The 22,461-nt window shown below is 35.0% G+C and overlaps 2 protein-coding genes across 2 annotated transcripts in view; one reads left to right on the forward strand and one right to left on the reverse strand.

The window, feature by feature from the left end:
* Positions 1 to 22,461, forward strand: part of LOC123670822 — a 290,673-nt gene that overhangs the window by 49,013 nt on the left and 219,199 nt on the right. The gene's annotated exons all lie outside the window — the stretch shown is intronic.
* On the reverse strand, positions 2,211 to 2,546 carry LOC123671210. The gene has a single exon (XM_045604935.1). It carries the CDS (start codon positions 2,544 to 2,546, stop codon positions 2,211 to 2,213), a length of 336 nt encoding a protein of 111 aa, XP_045460891.1.

A 22,461-nucleotide genomic window follows, 5' to 3' on the forward strand; every position in this document is an offset into this window, starting at 1 on the left:
AGGGAAATAAGTTATTTTCTGAATGCATCTATTACTAATCGAAATCAAATATCTCGACGATAATTCATAAATTCTACCTCAATATTGCTCATGTAATTCATGAATACAATAGTTCATTAAAAATTTAATATTAGGTGTAAATAATAGATATCTACTACACGCAATAATGGCCATTATTACCGCTGAATCAAACTACCGATCCGAATCGTAAACATTCCTCTCGAATATTACCGACTCGATTGATTATTGATTGTCATAATCTACCACTGAACTAGGTTTTATGAGTGATTTCGTCAATTCTCTCGACATGATTAAATTCAACGCGGTCTATCGAAAGTTTGTTATTCCCGCCTCAATCTCGAATTCTATGACCGCGTCGGGCTGATGCAAGTGATCGCGTTCCACATAAAATAATAAAACACAATTTCGCGGAATGTCGTCTACGTCGTGGCTTCTGTTGCGACAAATTTCCGTGGTTATCCGAAAGATATGCCTCCACAAAGTATCAAATGAAATATTAATTGAAATAGTTTATCATGCAAATTTCTGTCGGTTGCCCGGAGTTACGAGTTTCAATTTTCCCGGTCTGCCGACAAGATTTCCACCGTATTATAATGCGGGATTATGGTTTAAATAGACTCATTCGGAGTGTAGGCGACGTCTTCTGGAAGTTTCTCGCGAGGCGCACGGCTCACCAACACTGGTGAATGTGTTTACAGATATCTGGGATTCAGATTATTTCTTGGTATACCAGGGAGAGTTTGATTATGATTTTCACCTGGAGGGATTTTTCAGTGCAAATGCAAATTGCTTTTTTCAAAATTGTCGAACAGAAGAAGTGAATATAAATTGCTCAATGAAACCCATAGTACCCGTATGTCATTTGAAGCGAAAGTGTGACTTTTTGTGGAGAGACCTATGGTGGGTTTCATAAAATTCTTAACGTGGTGATTTGCTCGATCAAATCAATTCTGTGCTCAATTTCAGTTCATTTCTGACACTTCCATGGATTTAAAATTGCAATCAACGAGTTGGTAGGTCAATCAAAGATTCATGAAACCCTTTATCAATGTTTGATTTGTCTGGATGCAATAAAGTTATTTTCCTCCAAATGATACATTTTTACCTTTGTGGCAAATGTTTGGTATTGAAACGATAGAAATGAGAATATATTTCCAAAAGTATTTGAAAAGCAATTGATAGATTCAGACAATATATATATATTAGGTTAGGGAAGAAGTAATTTCGTATTTTTGCTTAATTTTAATGTTTCATAAGTTTTTCAATCATACAATTCGAGTCAAATATGTGCCATTCTGTTCGATGACTTGTTTCCAACGAGAATTCAACTTCATAATTGCCCTCTCGTAGAAGTATTTATCCCTATTGGCAAAAAAACTCGGATTAAACAATATTCTCAGGCCTCTATGAAGGCAAAATGTGTACCTCCAAGAGCGTTGGTTATAGGCAGGAAGAGGTGGTAGTCAGTTGATTCCAGGTCCGCACCAGAGAGTGGATGTATAAGAGCTCCCGAAGCTCCTGGCATTCCATCATAGATGTATTCGTCCTGGCGTTATCCAGATGAAATACTATTTCTCTCCTGTTCACCAATGCTGGCTGCTTCTGTTCGATCACCAGCAACAAACGTTCGAGTTGTTCACAGTAAAGGGCGGAATTGAGCGTACGTACATAGGTGTGCAGCTCTTACTTAAGTATTCCCTGCCAATCAAACCAAACAAACAAAACCATCTTCCTGGTCCTTCTGGCATGGTCACGGTCTTGGCCTCTTCGTTGGCTTTCGACCATAACCTCTGTCGCTTTACATTATTGCAATTGGCCCATTTTTCATCCCCACTCATCACCTGCTACAGGAATCAGTCAATATTGTTGACATTCATCAGTGATTCATATATGGAAATTCAGTGTTGGACTTTCTTCAATCCAGATTTCTAAAAACAGTTCAAAAATGTTTTATGATCGATATACAGCTCCTTAGTGCTGAATTGCATGTGTCAATACCAAAAAGTGGCGTCACTATCTGTCTCACAAAAACTTTATGGAAGACCTCACGGCATTTCATTCAAACCAGATTTAAAAAGTTATGGTCAAAATTTGAAATCGATAACATCCTTTGAACGGATTATAGATCCTTGTCAAAAAAAAGGTCGATCTGTCTGATGCGAAATTTGGAATTATATATCTATCGGCTTTTACAACGTGCTCCGACGTCTTGCGATACCTAGTCTCCATTCGGCACGGTCAATCCATTCGTTCTTTTCCAGTCCTCTTTCCTGCATTTCCTCGTAGATGCCTTCCCTCCAACTTTTCCTCGGTCTTCCTCTCCCCTTTTTTCCCGCGGGTACCCAGTCCAATAGCTGTTTTGGAAGTCTTTTTGGTGTCATTCTTTGGACGTGCCCATACCATTTCAGCTGCTTCACTCTCACTTCTTCCACTATAGTTTGTTTTACACCCATAGTTTCTCGGATTCTCTCGTTTCTGGCTCTTTCCAGCCTAAATCTTCCCGCCGCTCGTCTCCAGTAGTCCATTTCTGTAGCTTTTAGAGATTTTATTGATTTCTTTCTCAATGGCCATACCTCACTGCCATACGTTACGATGCTCTTAACTATTGTGTTGTATATCCGGTGTTTATTTTCTTTGCTGATTTTCTGATCCCATAATATGTTATCGAGGGATTTGACTTTGAGAAATTTGGAAGATGTACCTAGAATCAATGTTCACCTCTTGAAGTCTGTTTGAAGAGCGAAGAATTAGAATGTGATCTGAGTCTTATTTGTAGATGATAGAATTGCATACATCATGAGAGTTTATAGGTCTAAACCTCCTCTCTTCTCTTTTTCGAATAATATTAATGAAATTAAGAATCAATAATAATAATAATAATAATATCAGAATTTAATCACTCGATATTTTCGTATTTTTCTATATTTGTATATTTGTTTACATGAGGATCACTAGAATCCGTCTCCCGCCCTCGGTAAATCTCTTAGATACGGCCCTGGCAGGCAAAATCAGTCCAACTTTTCAGAACAAAATAATGATGAAAGCATGCGATGCCAACAAATACTCTTCTTATGAATATTATTCATTCAAAATAAATGAAACAAAATTATTTATAAACTCTAAATTTTATTCCTATTATCGTTAAAAAAAACAGCAAATCCCCTTATTATTTGATTATTGAATGTATTTATCTCGGTCTTTTGATCTATACTCTACAATATTTTCCTTCAAATAATCTCCTCAGAAAGAAAATTGTAGAATATTGGTCCTTCGAAGGCGGATAAGACAGACTCCAGCCAAAAAGAAAAAAACGTCAGAATCCCAATCGGAACCGAGACGAGAAGTCCCTTTTACCCACATCGCGAGAATCTATATCGATCAAAATAACCGCATTAGCTTCGAAATTACCGTCGGATAATTGCAGAGCAGTTCAGGTGGGTGTAGCAGCGGTCCGGACTAATATAACCCTTATTGACTTAATGAAAATTGCGCCCCGCGTCTGTCGGATTAGAGGGCGTCCCGGATTGGAGGGGGGACGCGCGCGCGAAGGGGGGTTTGGCGCGGGAATCGCGAGAGGGTGGAGGAGGAGGATTACCCCACAGGAGTTGGCATAGAGAGAGCATCCCGAGAAATTATGCAGCTTCTTTAATTTCGATTACTTTGATAATTCCTGCGTTAAATCGTCCCCGCCGTGGAGCGAACGGAGGCGGATTGAGAAGGGAGGGACTGGCCCAGATACGGGAAGACGCAATTTGTCATCACGAGAATGAAATAATGATAACATTTATTTGAGTCGATCTGAAAATTTTGTATAATTCAAGTTGAGACCGAAAACCATACCGAAGAAATAGTAGTATGAAGACTACTGAAATCGAATTGACTTCAATAATCAACAATTTTGAAAAATAACAAAATATCATCAAGGTCCTAAAAAAAATCATGACTCACCCTCTAAAATCACCCTTTATAACAAAATCAGAAATGTAGAATTGTAATGCAAAATGTATTGGGAGGATATATCTCCCTTGATATACATTTTATGCCATAAGTTTATCCATCAAACTAACTTATTTTTCAATGTTCTATCACCACCAGAAAGCTCGGTCTCTGCATTATATAAATGTTGTCAGTACGATGTAATAAGTATAAATGATAAAATGAGTATAATAAACCAAGAGCGTCAGCATCAGATTACTTTCAACTAAATCCAATCTGGAAAAAATCACCAAGAGTTATAATATACCTCCTTCTTGGTAAAATTTCAAGTTCTATAAAAACCATCATGCTCAAAATGGTATGGAAATCATTTTTTTCATTATTTTCATTCAGTTCAATTTTTTTTTACCACTATTAACGAACAGATTAAGTGTCAAAGGTAATATTCAATTTTTGGAAATATCTGCAGCGGAAAAGGAGTTTTATCCAATTTTTCTTTGGATTCGAACCTGGAAAATCATATTTAACAGAATACGAATCATGTCAGATATTCTTGGTACAAGATTCATAACTATTAATTTCGAGAAAATAATCCAGAATGAATGGCCGTATGTTGTTTTTCATTATTTATATCACTGCAATCGAAATTCATAATAATTTATTTTTTTTTTCAGGTAAGAGATTATTCAAGATCTTCATTCTCCTAACATAGACTCCAATGGTGGTGAGTTTATTCGAAATAATAGGATGGTTTTATTGAAATAATTCAAGGTTATCATTAACTACTGTACCATAATATTGGCTGATTGGATATTCTTAATTGAAAAAAAAATCACAATACACAATTCTTTATTTTTGATTAATGCAAGAAGCTAAAAATTTGGGAGAAGTAAAAACTCTTATGGACATTATTACTCTAATGAATCCTTATTGTTATTTTTTTGTTACCGTAACATTCATTAATTTGACCTGATGAGCTAGATTGCATTTCAACTTTTTCTTCCCATCATTCTCGTTTCCTTGAAACCGTTTGATATCCGCGAAAATGGTAATTTTTAACCTCTATTAATCACCAATTTATCTATCTGCGATCACCTGCAGAAAATACACGAATATATCGCCAAAATTTGAATATTAATTTCGGCAAAATTGGTGTCATTCCCATCGTTGAATGAATATTTTACATAGATATCAAGAATAAGGACGGAGAAAGAGTTTTGTAATCAATTTGTATTTTGAAACAGAGATATATATCTCGTTTCGTTCAATGGTCTGAAATATGTTAATCATGAATGGCTCTGATGAATAGTAATGCTTTTCAAATAGGAATGAAAAAAAATCGAAATGTGTATAATGAAAAGACTTAGGACTATTGGATCATAGCGATAAGATTGGTTTAAAGAAAATCAAGGTGTATACACATTTACTGCAATATTGAGATTTATCAACGTTTAGAAATTGTTTAAAATAATTAGTGCTTATTTTTGAATATTCAGAGGAATTTGAGAGGAATTCATGGACGACATTTTTCAGTTAATCAATTGACCTCATTACTTGACGATTAGTGAGATAAACAACTGATAATGTAGTTCATAAATTATTTTTAAATTTCTTCCAGTATTTACAATCACATATAAGCACTGATTTCAATGAAACAATTTCTGAACGTTGTTGGAGCGCGTATTTTTCTACGATTGAATGACATAACCTACTGAAAACCTAACCTAACTAACTTAAAATTTGTGTATTCTGAAAGTCAACAGACATTTCCACACAGTTACGAATTGCGGTTTTTCCTCATTAAATGATCTTACTCGATAAATCTTAAAGTATTCATTTTAGGCATAGAGTTTGCTTAAGTAACCCTCCTCTTTTTACACCTTGAATGGACAGAAATAATGAAAAATATAGGTTCTAATTTGAAAATCTTGAATATTGATGAATTTCAATTTTCCAAGTTCATGATTATCTGATACACCCTGTACATTTTTGGTCCAAATCGAAAATATTATTATAATAACACATATTTGCAGAATCGAAACCGCAAATATTTTTTCGAAAGAAACTTTCTCTGCAGAAATAATAAAGAAAGCGAATCGTCATCGCCACCATTTTCTTCCTTAGAATCATGAATCGTTGATTTTTCAACCATGGTATGACACATTGCTGAAATTATTGCCGAATGGGCTATCTGATGATACAATAATATTTTGGGTGTGCCTTTTGAAATGAAAAAGTAGGAGTCTGTTTCCGGTATAACCGGAGGTTGTAGAAGTATGAAAATATTTTAATGAGAAAGATCATTGTCTTAAACCCCAGTATGCAAATTTTCAGCAAAAATTATGATACGTTTTCCATAAACATCTGCTAAGCCATCGCGGTGAAATTCTCTGTATAAGGAAGTAACTTTTTTGAGATGAGAAATGTTCTAGGCCTGCTATCTTGAACCTTTGAGGTAAAAATACATCAAGTACGTTCCTGTTCAGGCACCTACTCCGAACCTTCAGTAGTAGCAGCCAGAAAGAAACCATTCTTTGTGCCTTCCTCTGCAAATAGAATTCGCACAGGTCCTTTGTATGTGGAATATTAATTTTCTTCGAAATCTATCGCTCCGGCTGGTGCATCCACGAAACTGTTCATAATACTTTCATCTACCTTCGTACAAGAAAGACGAAAGGAAACCGCAAAAATTCCTTTGTGATGCGGGGATGTTGTTAAGTTGTTTCTCTTCCGGAAAATTGAAGGAATGACTGAACGGATCGCGATTTCAGAAACTTTGACGCTTCAAACCGAATAACTCGGGGAAGATGGAGGCTGTTTCTCTCCATGTAATTACGAGTTACTTGTGGTGAAACGTTTTTTGACGTTTTACGCGGAAGACGTCGGGGGAATATCGCTTTCGCGACAACACGTCAATTTGCGCCCGTCTTTTCTCGGAATATTCATCTCATAAACGGAAATCTTCGTTTACATTCGTATTGTCAGTTGAAATGGATGTCAGCTTTTTCGACATGGCTTAAATTAATTATTTTTTACACGTCTATAAAGAAGTAGAGAGAGACATGACATGTCATTATATGAATTCTCATAGAATACACCGTCGGCCATAAGGAAAGAGTAAGAGAAGATAAAAAATTTATGTTTGCTTTTCTAATCTCCGAAACTAAAGGGTGTTTTTTTAGTGCTATAGAACTTTAAATTGCCATAAAGCAACGATGGATTATTCGATTGACACGAATTTCATTTAGCCGCAAGATAATCTTGTGGCATTACATTTTAAATATGATTTCTGGCATATGACCGCCACGGCTGGCTCGGATGTAGTCCAATCTGGACGTCCAATTTTCGATTACTTCATCCAACATTTGTGGCCGTATATCGGGCGAATGTTGTCTTCCAAATGGTCAAGGGTATGTGGCTCATCCGCATAGACCAATGACTTTACATAGCCCCACAGAAAGTAGTCTAGCGGTGTTAAATCACAAGATCTGGGAGGCCACTTCACAGGTCAAAAACGTGAAATTAGGCGGTCACCAAACGTGTCTTTCAATAAATCGATTGTGGCACGAGCTGTGTGACATATTGCGCCGTCTTGTTGGAACCACAGTCCTGGACATCATGGTTGTTCAATTCAGGAATGAAAAAGTTAGTAATCATGGCTCTATACCGATCACCATTGACTGTAACGTTCTGGCCATCATCGTTTTTGAAGAAGTACGGACCAATGATTCCACCAGCCCATGAAGCGCACCAAACAGTCAGTTTTTCTGGATGTAACGGTGTTTCGACATACACTTGAGGATTAGCTTCACTGCAAATGCGGCAGAAGTGCGCTTCATCGCTAAACAAAATTCGCTTATGAAAATCGGGAACAACAGCGATCTCATTTTTGGCCCATTCGACGAATCTAAGCCTTACTTGATGATAGTTTGGCTACTCATGATGAATTGCCAAACCAAACTGAGAATGAATCACTTGACAGCTGTTGAATCGGTCGCCATCTTGAACAGTAATGCCAACTTAAATTTATATACCTCGAAAAAAAAACACCCGATACTTTATTGAGGTTTTCACAGGTGAAATCAGATCAAAGCATCATTTCGGCTCAGTTCCATGTAAATCGGATGGATGCAAAAATTGTTATCGTCATTTCAAAATTGGATGATTCAAACTATTCATGGAATAATTTCAGCGAATTACATATATACCCCCATACTGATAATCGTATGAATTTCAAGATATTCGTGTGGATTTATTTGCAAATTATTCTGTTATGGTATGAATTTCCAATATAAAGATTAATAATATCCAAGGATGACTATTGTAGCTTTTCTCTCTGTTTGTTGAATTGAGTTTTACCTAGTTTTTCTATTCAAAGTGCTAATCACTTATGAGTTATTTCTGCTGAACCGAAAAGTTGAAAAAATAAACAATAAGCACGATTACCAAAAACATTGGAAGAGGGACGTCAAAAAGAAAAATTAGATTGTGGAGTTCAAAAAGTCCAGAATCCAAAAAATATCATTCCAAGAGACAGTTCAGAAGTGGATATAAAACGTTGAATAGAATAGAAACAAACAAACTAAATTGAATAAAAACTACTGGATGAAGTGAATTTAATAGTAGAGCAGAATCGAATTGGAAACTGAACTGAAAATAGAACAGATTGAGGAGCTTAAAGAAATTTGAATATGAGATGAGTAATTTTGAGTTGTTGTAATATAGTTTGTTTGATCATCGAAATTAGATAAGATAGTTAGGTTAGCTAGTGTAGTGAGGTTGGTTGTTCTGTTGATAAAAGAATATAGTTCTAAATTTTGAATTTGGAAATATGAAATTTGTGACTATGAACTCAGCCCTAATCTCAAAATGAAAAAGAAATATTGATAGAGAAATAATATCAATGGCACCCCACGTGGGGCGCCACGTTAATTACTTATTTTTTTTTTTAATTTTGAAGAATTGTGGTGGATTCTAGTGACGAATGGTATATTTCAAAATTCAGAACTGTGGTGCTTTATCAACGCACACGCCTACGTTCAGGCGTTAGTGCCATTTTAGAGTCTTAAGAGGATTGCCACCTCCGAGGCCAACTAACTTGCAGAGATTATCGTACACCCACGAATTGGGAATCAAAAGATGTCCTCTTCCAAATAAAAATTTACCATTCTTGGAAAAACGCATACTTACCGCTGAACTGTCTCATACACGTATAGGTAAGAAATAATGAAGGACCTGTAACCGTACCTTGTGGTACCCCATAAATGAAAGCTAAACCCGAAGGTATATAATTGTCGACCTTGACCCTTTGTTTCGCGTCTCCAAAACGAAAAGCACCATATAAAACGCTCTCGGCCAAACCCATCTTCTCCAATTTTCCACTGAAAGTATCGGTTATAGAATCATTTAACCAACACAGGTTTCGCCAGCCGGGGTAGTGCCAACACAGTAATAGCGAACAATCCAGCGAACGGAATAATACACAATTTCGGCATTTCACGGAGGGAATGAGGCAATTTCCAATTCCTTCGTCTCCTCCGACGCAATCTCTTGCCATTCCGCCATTTCACGGCGGCGTTATCAAAGGAGCGAAAGTAAAGGAGCTGCACCGATTTCACGGACGGTCCCGCCGATCGATATTTATCGAATTCAATCGGGGTCCATCCCTGTAATTATTCCGATTCGAATTGCCGGCAGAAAATCTCATTTTGTTCTCTCTCTCTCTCTCTTCTTGCCGTTCGAAGAATCCGGATGAATTAAAGATGTGGCCGATTTGTTAGCCCGTGTGATTCGATTATTCGGTAACGGAGATTCGATTCGAAATTGTAAGCGGTCTGTGTATCATTGTGTGTATCGATTATTGAAATTATCTGACTGTGTAATAATTCCGAACACGTCGGAATCGATTGTGTAACGATGTATTCGCCCGTAAGCATATTACGAAAACGCGATACGATTCGGTGTGCTCGAATGTGACCTGGGGAATACGGAAAATTCTGGCTGATTGTTTTTTATTTGATTTATAACCCAAAATAACTGTCCCAAAAGAGACATTGCGAACTCGATAGATACTCTGGTTTTCGTTTTCTTTTTCCATCACTAAAAGTTACAAATCTTTGGAAGAATTTTAGAATAGTATATTTTAAAACAAGTTGCAGAATCGTCTCCTATTCCAACACGAATGCGAAACTCGAAAACGAGCCACGAAAGAGCGAGTTCTCGAACACACGAGTGTTGGAATTGCCTTCTGCAACGAGTATTAGATGATATTTTCCCTATTTCAGTCAAGTTTCGTGAAATATTGTAAAAATTCAATGAAAAATTCAGATAATACATCCTAGTGATGCCATTTATTTGAACTAATTCTAGAATGTTTCATTCATTTGAACGAAATCGCAGAAAAATATAATTTTGTTGTTTATATAAGAAAATAATGGAAATTAGAAATAACTCGTATTCAATATCAATTTTAAAAATAATTTCTGCTTGAGGTCAAACGATTTTACTAAATTTTGAATAGGCCTTTATGTCGTCATTTTACAGACAGTATTTTCCGGGTTTCCTAGTATAGTGAAAAAACGAAATTTCTGATAACTCTAACTTCGAAACATTTGGGCAGAAGTGGCCCAACACGAAAAACATTAAAAAAAAATACATCCGAAATCTTGAGTGCTAGAATTTTGAGGTCATGAAAATTGAAGTTAATATCATCGTAGATATATACAATCTCATACTTCTATGTCACAAAAGTTTCAAAATAATAATTTTAATTTTTAATTCAATTCAAGATTGCCAGCTGACATGAATTTTTGAACAAAATTTAATGCTCTACAAATTTCAGAAAAAAATTCCATATTCTATTTCTTTTATATACTGATTAAAAAGCTTTTAAAGAAGTAGTTGAAAATTGTTTCACTGAACTATTCTCAAGATTCCTTGGAGAAACAATTAACATAAATCACCATTTCACCCAAATTATTATTAATATACCACTAATTTAATCATATATTCTTCTTTCCTTTCAATCATAAATAAACCAGAGTTGTGTAGAATTTCTCTCAATATAGAAACTTCGTTTTAGAACTCAAATTTCAAGGAATTGACTTCTTTTAATTTCTATGGGAGGAATACTCTCCAGCTGAGCCCAAGTTCTCATTCGAATCATCGGTTGAAACATTCCGAAGAAATAATTATTCACACACCAAATACAACATCTATATTATAAAAGTTTAATGAGTCTTCTTGATGAAGGATATTTAATATAAATCAAATAATTTGACAACTTTGTGTCTAATCCTTCACAATAATATATCTGTATGATATATTCAGTTTATTTTTGTCTTGGAATATATTCCAATTCTAAAAATGACAAATTTAATAATCAACCAAAAGAAAAATTCAAAATGACTAAAATTGTACAAATTGAGTAAACGGTTAATAAATTGAACAACTAAATTAACATAAAGACAGACGTACGTTTCGGAATTTTTGTATTTAATAATACAATTTTTCCTCATCAGTGCCTTACAGTTCAACGGAATTATTAAATTTACAAACTTACCACGTGTATATCTAACCTCAACAAAATTGCAAGTAAGAAACCACTAACTAAACGTAACGGTTGCTTTTGTGAGGATTCACAGAACAAGCCATTACTTAAGGTAGTCATAGATTTCTTCATTGTTATTCTTTTGAAATACATATACACATCGACATTTACAATTGAATAAACAATTTCAGAAATTCTAAATTTATCAATTGGTTGATACTGACTCTCTAATCAATAAATGATTACATCAAATTATAAAAGTTTAATGAGTCTTCTTGATGAAGGATATTTAATATAAATCAAATAATTTGACAACTTTGTGTCTAATCCTTCACAATAATATATCTGTATGATATATTCAGTTTATTTTTGTCTTGGAATATATTCCAATTCTAAAAATGACAAATTTAATAATCAACCAAAAGAAAAATTCAAAATGACTAAAATTGTACAAATTGAGTAAACGGTTAATAAATTGAACAACTAAATTAACATAAAGACAGACGTACGTTTCGGAATTTTTGTATTTAATAATACAATTTTTCCTCATCAGTGCCTTACAGTTCAACGGAATTATTAAATTTACAAACTTACCACGTGTATATCTAACCTCAACAAAATTGCAAGTAAGAAACCACTAACTAAACGTAACGGTTGCTTTTGTGAGGATTCACAGAACAAGCCATTACTTAAGGTAGTCATAGATTTCTTCATTGTTATTCTTTTGAAATACATATACACATCGACATTTACAATTGAATAAACAATTTCAGAAATTCTAAATTTATCAATTGGTTGATACTGACTCTCTAATCAATAAATGATTACATCAAATTATAAAAGTTTAATGAGTCTTCTTGATGAAGGATATTTAATATAAATCAAATAATTTGACAACTTTGTGTCTAATCCTTCACAATAATATATCTGTATGATATATTCAGTTTATTTTTGTCTTGGAATATATTCCAATTCTAAAAATGACAAATTTAATAATCAACCAAAAGAAAAATTCAAAATGACTAAAATTGTACAAATTGAGTAAACGGTTAATAAATTGAACAACTAAATTAACATAAAGACAGACGTACGTTTCGGAATTTTTGTATTTAATAATACAATTTTTCCTCATCAGTGCCTTACAGTTCAACGGAATTATTAAATTTACAAACTTACCACAAAAATTCCGAAACGTACGTCTGTCTTTATGTTAATTTAGTTGTTCAATTTATTAACCGTTTACTCAATTTGTACAATTTTAGTCATTTTGAATTTTTCTTTTGGTTGATTATTAAATTTGTCATTTTTAGAATTGGAATATATTCCAAGACAAAAATAAACTGAATATATCATACAGATATATTATTGTGAAGGATTAGACACAAAGTTGTCAAATTATTTGATTTATATTAAATATCCTTCATCAAGAAGACTCATTAAACTTTTATAATTTGATGTAATCATTTATTGATTAGAGAGTCAGTATCAACCAATTGATAAATTTAGAATTTCTGAAATTGTTTATTCAATTGTAAATGTCGATGTGTATATGTATTTCAAAAGAATAACAATGAAGAAATCTATGACTACCTTAAGTAATGGCTTGTTCTGTGAATCCTCACAAAAGCAACCGTTACGTTTAGTTAGTGGTTTCTTACTTGCAATTTTGTTGAGGTTAGATATACACGTGGTAAGTTTGTAAATTTAATAATTCCGTTGAACTGTAAGGCACTGATGAGGAAAAATTGTATTATTAAATACAAAAATTCCGAAACGTACGTCTGTCTTTATGTTAATTTAGTTGTTCAATTTATTAACCGTTTACTCAATTTGTACAATTTTAGTCATTTTGAATTTTTCTTTTGGTTGATTATTAAATTTGTCATTTTTAGAATTGGAATATATTCCAAGACAAAAATAAACTGAATATATCATACAGATATATTATTGTGAAGGATTAGACACAAAGTTGTCAAATTATTTGATTTATATTAAATATCCTTCATCAAGAAGACTCATTAAACTTTTATAATTTGATGTAATCATTTATTGATTAGAGAGTCAGTATCAACCAATTGATAAATTTAGAATTTCTGAAATTGTTTATTCAATTGTAAATGTCGATGTGTATATGTATTTCAAAAGAATAACAATGAAGAAATCTATGACTACCTTAAGTAATGGCTTGTTCTGTGAATCCTCACAAAAGCAACCGTTACGTTTAGTTAGTGGTTTCTTACTTGCAATTTTGTTGAGGTTAGATATACACGTGGTAAGTTTGTAAATTTAATAATTCCGTTGAACTGTAAGGCACTGATGAGGAAAAATTGTATTATTAAATACAAAAATTCCGAAACGTACGTCTGTCTTTATGTTAATTTAGTTGTTCAATTTATTAACCGTTTACTCAATTTGTACAATTTTAGTCATTTTGAATTTTTCTTTTGGTTGATTATTAAATTTGTCATTTTTAGAATTGGAATATATTCCAAGACAAAAATAAACTGAATATATCATACAGATATATTATTGTGAAGGATTAGACACAAAGTTGTCAAATTATTTGATTTATATTAAATATCCTTCATCAAGAAGACTCATTAAACTTTTATAATTTGATGTAATCATTTATTGATTAGAGAGTCAGTATCAACCAATTGATAAATTTAGAATTTCTGAAATTGTTTATTCAATTGTAAATGTCGATGTGTATATGTATTTCAAAAGAATAACAATGAAGAAATCTATGACTACCTTAAGTAATGGCTTGTTCTGTGAATCCTCACAAAAGCAACCGTTACGTTTAGTTAGTGGTTTCTTACTTGCAATTTTGTTGAGGTTAGATATACACGTGGTAAGTTTGTAAATTTAATAATTCCGTTGAACTGTAAGGCACTGATGAGGAAAAATTGTATTATTAAATACAAAAATTCCGAAACGTACGTCTGTCTTTATGTTAATTTAGTTGTTCAATTTATTAACCGTTTACTCAATTTGTACAATTTTAGTCATTTTGAATTTTTCTTTTGGTTGATTATTAAATTTGTCATTTTTAGAATTGGAATATATTCCAAGACAAAAATAAACTGAATATATCATACAGATATATTATTGTGAAGGATTAGACACAAAGTTGTCAAATTATTTGATTTATATTAAATATCCTTCATCAAGAAGACTCATTAAACTTTTATAATTTGATGTAATCATTTATTGATTAGAGAGTCAGTATCAACCAATTGATAAATTTAGAATTTCTGAAATTGTTTATTCAATTGTAAATGTCGATGTGTATATGTATTTCAAAAGAATAACAATGAAGAAATCTATGACTACCTTGAGTAATGGCTTGTTCTGTGAATCCTCACAAAAGCAACCGTTACGTTTAGTTAGTGGTTTCTTACTTGCAATTTTGTTGAGGTTAGATATACACGTGGTAAGTTTGTAAATTTAATAATTCCGTTGAACTGTAAGGCACTGATGAGGAAAAATTGTATTATTAAATACAAAAATTCCGAAACGTACGTCTGTCTTTATGTTAATTTAGTTGTTCAATTTATTAACCGTTTACTCAATTTGTACAATTTTAGTCATTTTGAATTTTTCTTTTGGTTGATTATTAAATTTGTCATTTTTAGAATTGGAATATATTCCAAGACAAAAATAAACTGAATATATCATACAGATATATTATTGTGAAGGATTAGACACAAAGTTGTCAAATTATTTGATTTATACAACATCTATATGATAACAATATCACAAAAAAACATTAATAAATAATATCAGTTATCGATGTAGGTTTGCCCATGTAATTTCATTTCGAATTCTGTTCTGCACCTTGTTCGAGTGCTAAAAAGATCTAATCATCTATTCCGCCTCCGACAACAGAGAAAAAATAGCGCAGAAACTATCTGCTCACGATTTTTGGTGTTAATTTTCTCATTACAACTCACGGTAATTGATAGCTTGGGCGGACTTTGCGATTCTCTTTCGATAAGGCGCCGCAAATTTGACTCAAATGACTGTTTACAGTGGATAAGCAACATATTTGACGTTCATAATTGAGTGCTTTGGCGGTGATATAAATCCAGGATAATTGTTGATCTACCTTGAACCCTCTTTGTTATGTCATTATAGACCTGATTAGTTCTTACATATGTTTCTAATTTTTCCCATCCGCCTCAGAAGGAGGAGTTGATTTATTGTCTTTATTTCAGTTCTCAATCCCACTTGTATTACAATTCTAGCAGTGTCTGCCATAGCAAGGAGGATTATATCATTATATAAATTTGATTCGAATGTGGTATAATATTATTTTCTAGAAGACATCTCATTCTGATTCATCATTTTCGATAACAATCCTTTCTTTTTTCCGTTGGTTGGTTCTTTATATCTTGTCAATTTCGAATTGTATCTCTAGACAAAAAACTGGGCTCATCGAATGCTCTCAAATACCTATGGTGAGGCCGCTATTAGTGAATGAACGTGCCAGGAGTGGTTTCAACGCTTGAATAATATGAAGTCGAAGACCAGCATGGTGGTGGAAGAGAAACAGAATTGAAGGCATTACTCGATCAATATTCGTGTCAAATACAACAATAATTGGCAGGATCATTGAGAATGACGCAACAAGCCATTTTAAAACGCCTGGAAATATGGGAATGATTCAGTTACACGGAAATTGGGTGCCGTACAAGTTGAAGCTGAGAGATGTTTAAGGCGTTTGTTCGCTTGTGAACAGCTGCTTCCCAGACAAAGACGAAAGGGATTTCTGCATCGCATTGTGCCTGGAGACGATGAATAGTTTCAGTACGATAATCCCAAGCTCAGAAAATCATGGGTACATCCCGGCCTTCCACGTCGACGGTCAAACCGACTATTCCAGCTTCCAAGGTCATACTCAGTATTTGGTGGGACCAGCTCGACGTAGTGTATTATGAGTTGTTAAAACCGACTGAAACAATCACAGGCGATCGCTAGCGAACGCAATTAATGCGTTTGGGCCGAGTATTGGAAGACAAACGGCCGCAATACAACGAGAGACATGATATAATCTTGAATTCCAGAAAAAAACAATTGGACGCCTATATTTATAACAAAAATATATATCAAGTATGTCATAATTGTCCTAATTTCGACAATTATATTGAAAAAAGTGGGTATCTTCCTTGTATAATAACTTTTTTATTATGCCAACTCCAATTATTCAAGAAACTTGATGTCAACAGAGTTTCTTTTAAATAGAACATAATTATAATTATCGAGTGTTTTCAACATGAAAAATGCCAAAAACTAGTTGAGGTTAGGAAAGTTTAGCTAAAGACAAGATAAGGTTGCCATGACCTCACATTCATTTTTATGGATCAGCGAAGCTCTTCCAAATTTGTGACAGTGCATAATGACAGTTAGCTTGGAATCTTAAGCGAGCTTTCATAAGCTGGGCTTCGAAGAAAAACGGCGAATACGATCATTGTTGACCCAAATTCATTTTTAACAAAAAATCGATCACACCCTGTAGAATAACCCGCACTTAGGTCTAAAACCAGCACCACCTCTCCCCCTCCCTAGCTCCCTCCAGTTATTGTTAGAATAAACAATGCGGTCGCAATTACTCGAACATACTAGTTTTGACAACAATGGCAGATCGAGAACGTGTTGTGTGACTTATTTCGATTGGTCGGTCGTGACTGAAATTCTATGGCCTGACCGTTTCCCAACAATGAAAACTTGTCCCATTGTTTATGAGGCGAACAATTTATTCGATGGTCGGGACAATTTACGAACGGTCTAATTGAGGATACGGGATCTCGAAGATCCGATTCCGATCCTCCGGTGTGGTGCATCGTTTCGAGATTTCCGCGTGTCGTTTCCCATAATCGAGATGCGCATTGGCGCCCGAGGGGGGTGGGCCGGCCGGCGAGATATGCCGGTACATGAATGACATCTGACCCCTGGCGGATGCACGCGTTCGAAGTGGAAAAATGGAGCGGATAACAGCGTTGCAGATATGAAAATTACGTGTGATTCTTTCGTTCGAATCACGACGAGGTGAACGAGTCGAGATCTGGGTTAAGGAACGATCGCCTCGCGGAAAAACGATTCGACGTTTTTCTATGATGAAGACGTTCGTGATGACCTGGTTAACTCGTTTGCTGAGGAATATTTGGAAACGAAAAAGTGCTTCACATGCTACTTTTGAAGTAGAAGTCGAAAGTGCTTCAGGTGACTTCTTAGATTGCACCTTTTTCTTTTAACGTTGTGATTTTTGAGTAATATAGCTGTGAATGAATTAAAATAATTCATAATGATATCTCTTCCTCTGTTTATGTAACTGTAGTACAGCTTCCATTGAGCAACATTAAAATCTCTCACAAAAAGTCAACAGTTTGATATGATGAGACAATACGGAATATGAAATTTCTTTTAACTGAAGATATTGAATAAGAGTAGTGTAATTCTAAGACAGATAGAACAAATTCAAGATCAGTTGAGGACATAAATCAGAATGTATTTCCGGAAACAGAACTCTTCTTGACCAAGCAAACAAAATTCATCACTACTGGTTTTTTATGCTATACTAGTAGGTGAATTCAGGCTTAACACCATCTCATATCAAAGGTATATATACGCTTATACCCCTATAACCTTATTATCCATATGTCGGTAGTTATGTTGCATTTTGCACAATTATTAAACAGTGGTTGAACTCTACTCTACATGAAACGTTATTCTCTTTCTCGCTGGTCGCTTTGAAATTATTCAGTATATTATATTGATCATCGATATTGCTATTATCTTCTTCAGTAATAATAATACTAATATTCTTTCTCAAACTCCCCGGCCCCAAATATTTTATCTGCTATTTTCCATTTCTGAAAGATTTCTCAATAAATCATCCGACAAACGTTCCATACTCTATGCATATTAAAAGCAATCATATCTGCTCCATCATTAACCAAAATTATTGCAGTTGAGTTAATTCAAGTCAAGAAAATTTGAAAATTTTTCAACAATTTGCGGAAATTTACCTTACTGATCAATTGTCACTATTTGCCCACAACTTTTCCAATCTGAATATTAAAAAAAAATCGTCAACTTGAAAAATTTTTCGGAAGCCATGCAGCATAATTTCTGCAAAGTGATCATGACTTCATCGTTTTGTTACAGGGTAATGGATCAAAAACCTAGATCCAAAGTCTTCGATTGAATTCAAATTCAGTTTATATAATTTTTCACAACGACATACTCCTGCAACACCAAATATTATAATAGTCCACCTAAAAAGTAAAGCCTACATTAATATCTAGGTAATTAAAATTCTTAGCTGCGATATTCAAACGAGAACTAGTGAAATAAATAAAATATTCACATCTTCTTTTTGTATAAGTGTAGTTCACAGCATGGAATAATTCGAACATAATATCAATGCTTTCAACTTTGTAGACAACTGGAAGAATTGTTAAATTATAAAATTTCCAGATCAGGAGGTAGTCTTGTTTTCTTGGCAATAAATATTACTTGAAACGTTTATAAGCGTTCTTATCTTCTTCCTTAGACTTAATCGGCAACAATTCAAGATGACATTTACAACAGCATTAACATCTCTGATAGTGTCCCGCATATCTGAACATCGTCATCACTGTCCATATCAAATAGATTTGGAAGATAAGTACTAAGATATTAAACCGTAGGAAGTAATGATTATCTGACTTTTGTCAAAACGATAAACAAATTGATTGCCCAGGATTCAATTCCATGCACGATTTGGTTGAAATCAAAAATCGTAATTTATTTAGAAATATCCTGAATTCATGATAATTTTGATTGCAATTTCAGAAAAAATAGTATGTTCACTTTGTAGTCACAGTCCATTTCTAAGTCTGAACAATTTAAATTGTCGCACGAAAGATTTTATAGAAAACTCTTTTCAGTACTAGATACGCAATGAAGTATCGTTTCCGAAAACTTGAAATTACATACTATGTTATATTCTTCAACTGAATCCATTTATTGAACAAGCTTCTGATCCGAAGTCAATATTATTTTTTAGAATCTCTCGTTGTACCACTTTTAGCTGAAAGTAATATTACATAAACTGAAACTAGCACAAAACAAATTATAACCCCTTTTAACCAAATCGCCTAAAAACACATCAGAGCCCAAACACACTAATTAATCAGCCGAGAAAATCTGCTCGGTGCCGATCGGATCCCGGCTACCGCCTTATCGCATCAACGGAACACATCCACACCCGGACCACAGAATCGTCTGGATCGTCCGTCGCCATGCTGCCCTCTGGGGGGGCGACCAGGAACGAGGGTCGCATAATGCCGGTAATTAAGCCGATCCCGGTCCTACACCGTCCGGAGATAAGTAAATGTAGAACACGAAATAGGCGGGATTCTACGGGTCGACGATGGGACCCTGTGTCCGGCAAGATAGACATGTGGTCAGCGGAGAGTTTGACATGATAAGACAAGGACGGGTTAATAGCGGGAAGGCCATGTAACATATGCGACATATTCTGTCCGGGATTTGGTGATATGGAGCAGCGCGAGGAATCGATATAAATTTATGTAAGGCTTCCGAACACTGGCAGTTTTTTAGTCTCGAAGAATAAATTATTTAGTAGCCTAAAATTTGTCTGCTGCTGAAATCAAGCGCCCACTGGCAATTGAATAGTTGCTGCATATACACTCCTTCAAAATTGATTCCGTTGAGACCAGGTGATGTAATCATTTAAAAGAATGGGGCCATATCTTTGATAATTATTTCGATATCTCCATATGAAGAATTAAAAACAAATTACTCTTAGAATTCCTTGAAACAAATAGGTTCAATTCCCAAAACATTCTTTGAAATGCACGAACAGACGTAAACTCATCCCCATCATCTCATGTCTTCATTATAGTTTATTATGTTCATTTTTAGTTCTCATGTTTGTTTGGTTAACGTTCAAATTATTGTTGGGTTTATGAGTTGGTCTCCAAGGTTGGTTTTGTATAAGAAGAAACGTAACCTGAATTTAACTGGAGAAGCCACAGTCTTAGCGTAATTTTTGTTGTAAACATTGAAATTTTTGAGGAAATTACTTTTCTGTATTTCATTCATAATGAATTTTCATCAAGTGATGACTGAATCCATTGGATACGAAATGTTATCGAAGATTCGGATACGCTTCAAGAACGGTGATTTCGACGTCGAAGACCAGCATGGCAGTGGAAGAGAGAAGGTTTTTAAAGATGCAGAATTGGAGGCATTACTAGATCAAGACTCGTGTCAAACGCAAAAAGATTCGGCAGGATCATTGGAAGTGATGCAACAAGCCATTTCAAAACGCCTGAGAGCCATAGGAATGATTCAAAAACAAGGAAATTGGATGCCGTACGAGTTGGAGCCGAGAAATGTTGAACGGCGTTTGTTTGCTTATGAATAGTTGCTTTCAAGGCAAAGACTGAAGAGATTGCTGCATCGCATTGTGACTGGAGACTAAATATGGGTTCATTACGATAATCGCAAGTGCAGAAAATCATGGGGATATCCCGGTCATGCTTCCACGTCAAGGGCCAAACCGAATATTCACGGTTCCAAGGTTATGCTAAGTATTGGGTGGGATCAGCTTAGCGTAGTGTATTTTGTTACAATCGAATGAAACGTAATTAATGCGTTCGAACCGGGACAAACGGCCGCAATACAACGAGAAACATAATAAAGTGATTTTACAGCATGATAATGCTCGAGCCCATGTTGAGAAAGTGGTCAAGACATACTTGGAAACGTTGAAATGGGAAGTCCTACCCCACTCGCCGTATTCTCCAGACGTTGCTCCCTCGGACTATCACTTTTTTCGCTCAGTGGCACAGGGCCTGGCTGACCAGCACTCCCGGTCTTATGAAGGAGTAAAAAATTGTATCGATTCGTGGATAGCTTCAAAGGATGAACAGTTTTTTCAACGCTGCCCGACAGATGGGAGAAAGTAGTGGTCAGCGATGGACAATACTTTGAATCATAAATGTATAACCAGTTCTTTACAATGAAGCCCCAAATCACAGAAAAAAAACGGCGGAAGCGAAGTTGAACGCCGATGTATATAAAAATTATAGTTTTTTCTCCTTCTTGAACCAAATATTGTTATCATATACAGGCCTATATTCGGTGGCTGCCATAAAGTTTGTCAAACTGACATAAACCTATATTTTGCAACATGACATCGGTTATTCAAGTTCATAATCCTGAAAAATTACCGGAACCTATATCTACGTATACCTTTGCTCATGAAGTATAGCAGAACTAGTGTCAGCCTTGTTGCTAAATTCTCTAGTGACTAGAAAACATTTGCGGTCTCATATTTTCCTTCACTCTTTAAATTTGAGTGAATAATAATTCGATTCAACATGAATTTTCACTTTATGGCGACTGGAATTATCTAATAATCATATATCCATCGATATCTTATAAAACCCGCGGAGACTCAACAATAAGAGCGTAAACGATAGAGGCAGTCGGCACCATCACTCCAGGCTCACTAGATAAAATCGCATCACGCCCTCCCAATTTTCATCGGATACACAGCCCGATAGATAATTCTCCTACTAGCCTCTTCGTCTGAACACCGAGCACCAAGGTCGTACCTTATTGCTTCACTTTCACCAGTCCATCATGTCTGCCTACCTACATACACCCTACCGCGTACATCCACGATACCATCGGAAGATTGCAGAAGGAAAAACTCGGCGACTCGCAATTATGCCGACGTACTACCGATAATAATAATTGTGACAGGGGGGAGAAACGTGGGTGGGAACGCTCCCCCCATGGCCCTCGGGACCACCAGTGCACATATATCGTGGAATTCCGCTGTTATCTGGCCGAACGGAGGACTTGTACAACGTTTGGGTAAATTGCGTTACAATCGCCAGCCGATAATGGTAATTCGATATGCGAGAGGTGTA

This window comes from Harmonia axyridis, chromosome 1, assembly GCF_914767665.1.
Source record: "Harmonia axyridis chromosome 1, icHarAxyr1.1, whole genome shotgun sequence".
In the NCBI taxonomy this organism is placed as follows: domain Eukaryota; kingdom Metazoa; phylum Arthropoda; class Insecta; order Coleoptera; family Coccinellidae; genus Harmonia; species Harmonia axyridis.

Bases quoted from the DNA above. Each gene is read 5' to 3' on its own strand.
- LOC123671210 (XM_045604935.1), bottom strand. From the start codon at position 2,546: ATGGACTACTGGAGACGAGCGGCGGGAAGATTTAGGCTGGAAAGAGCC.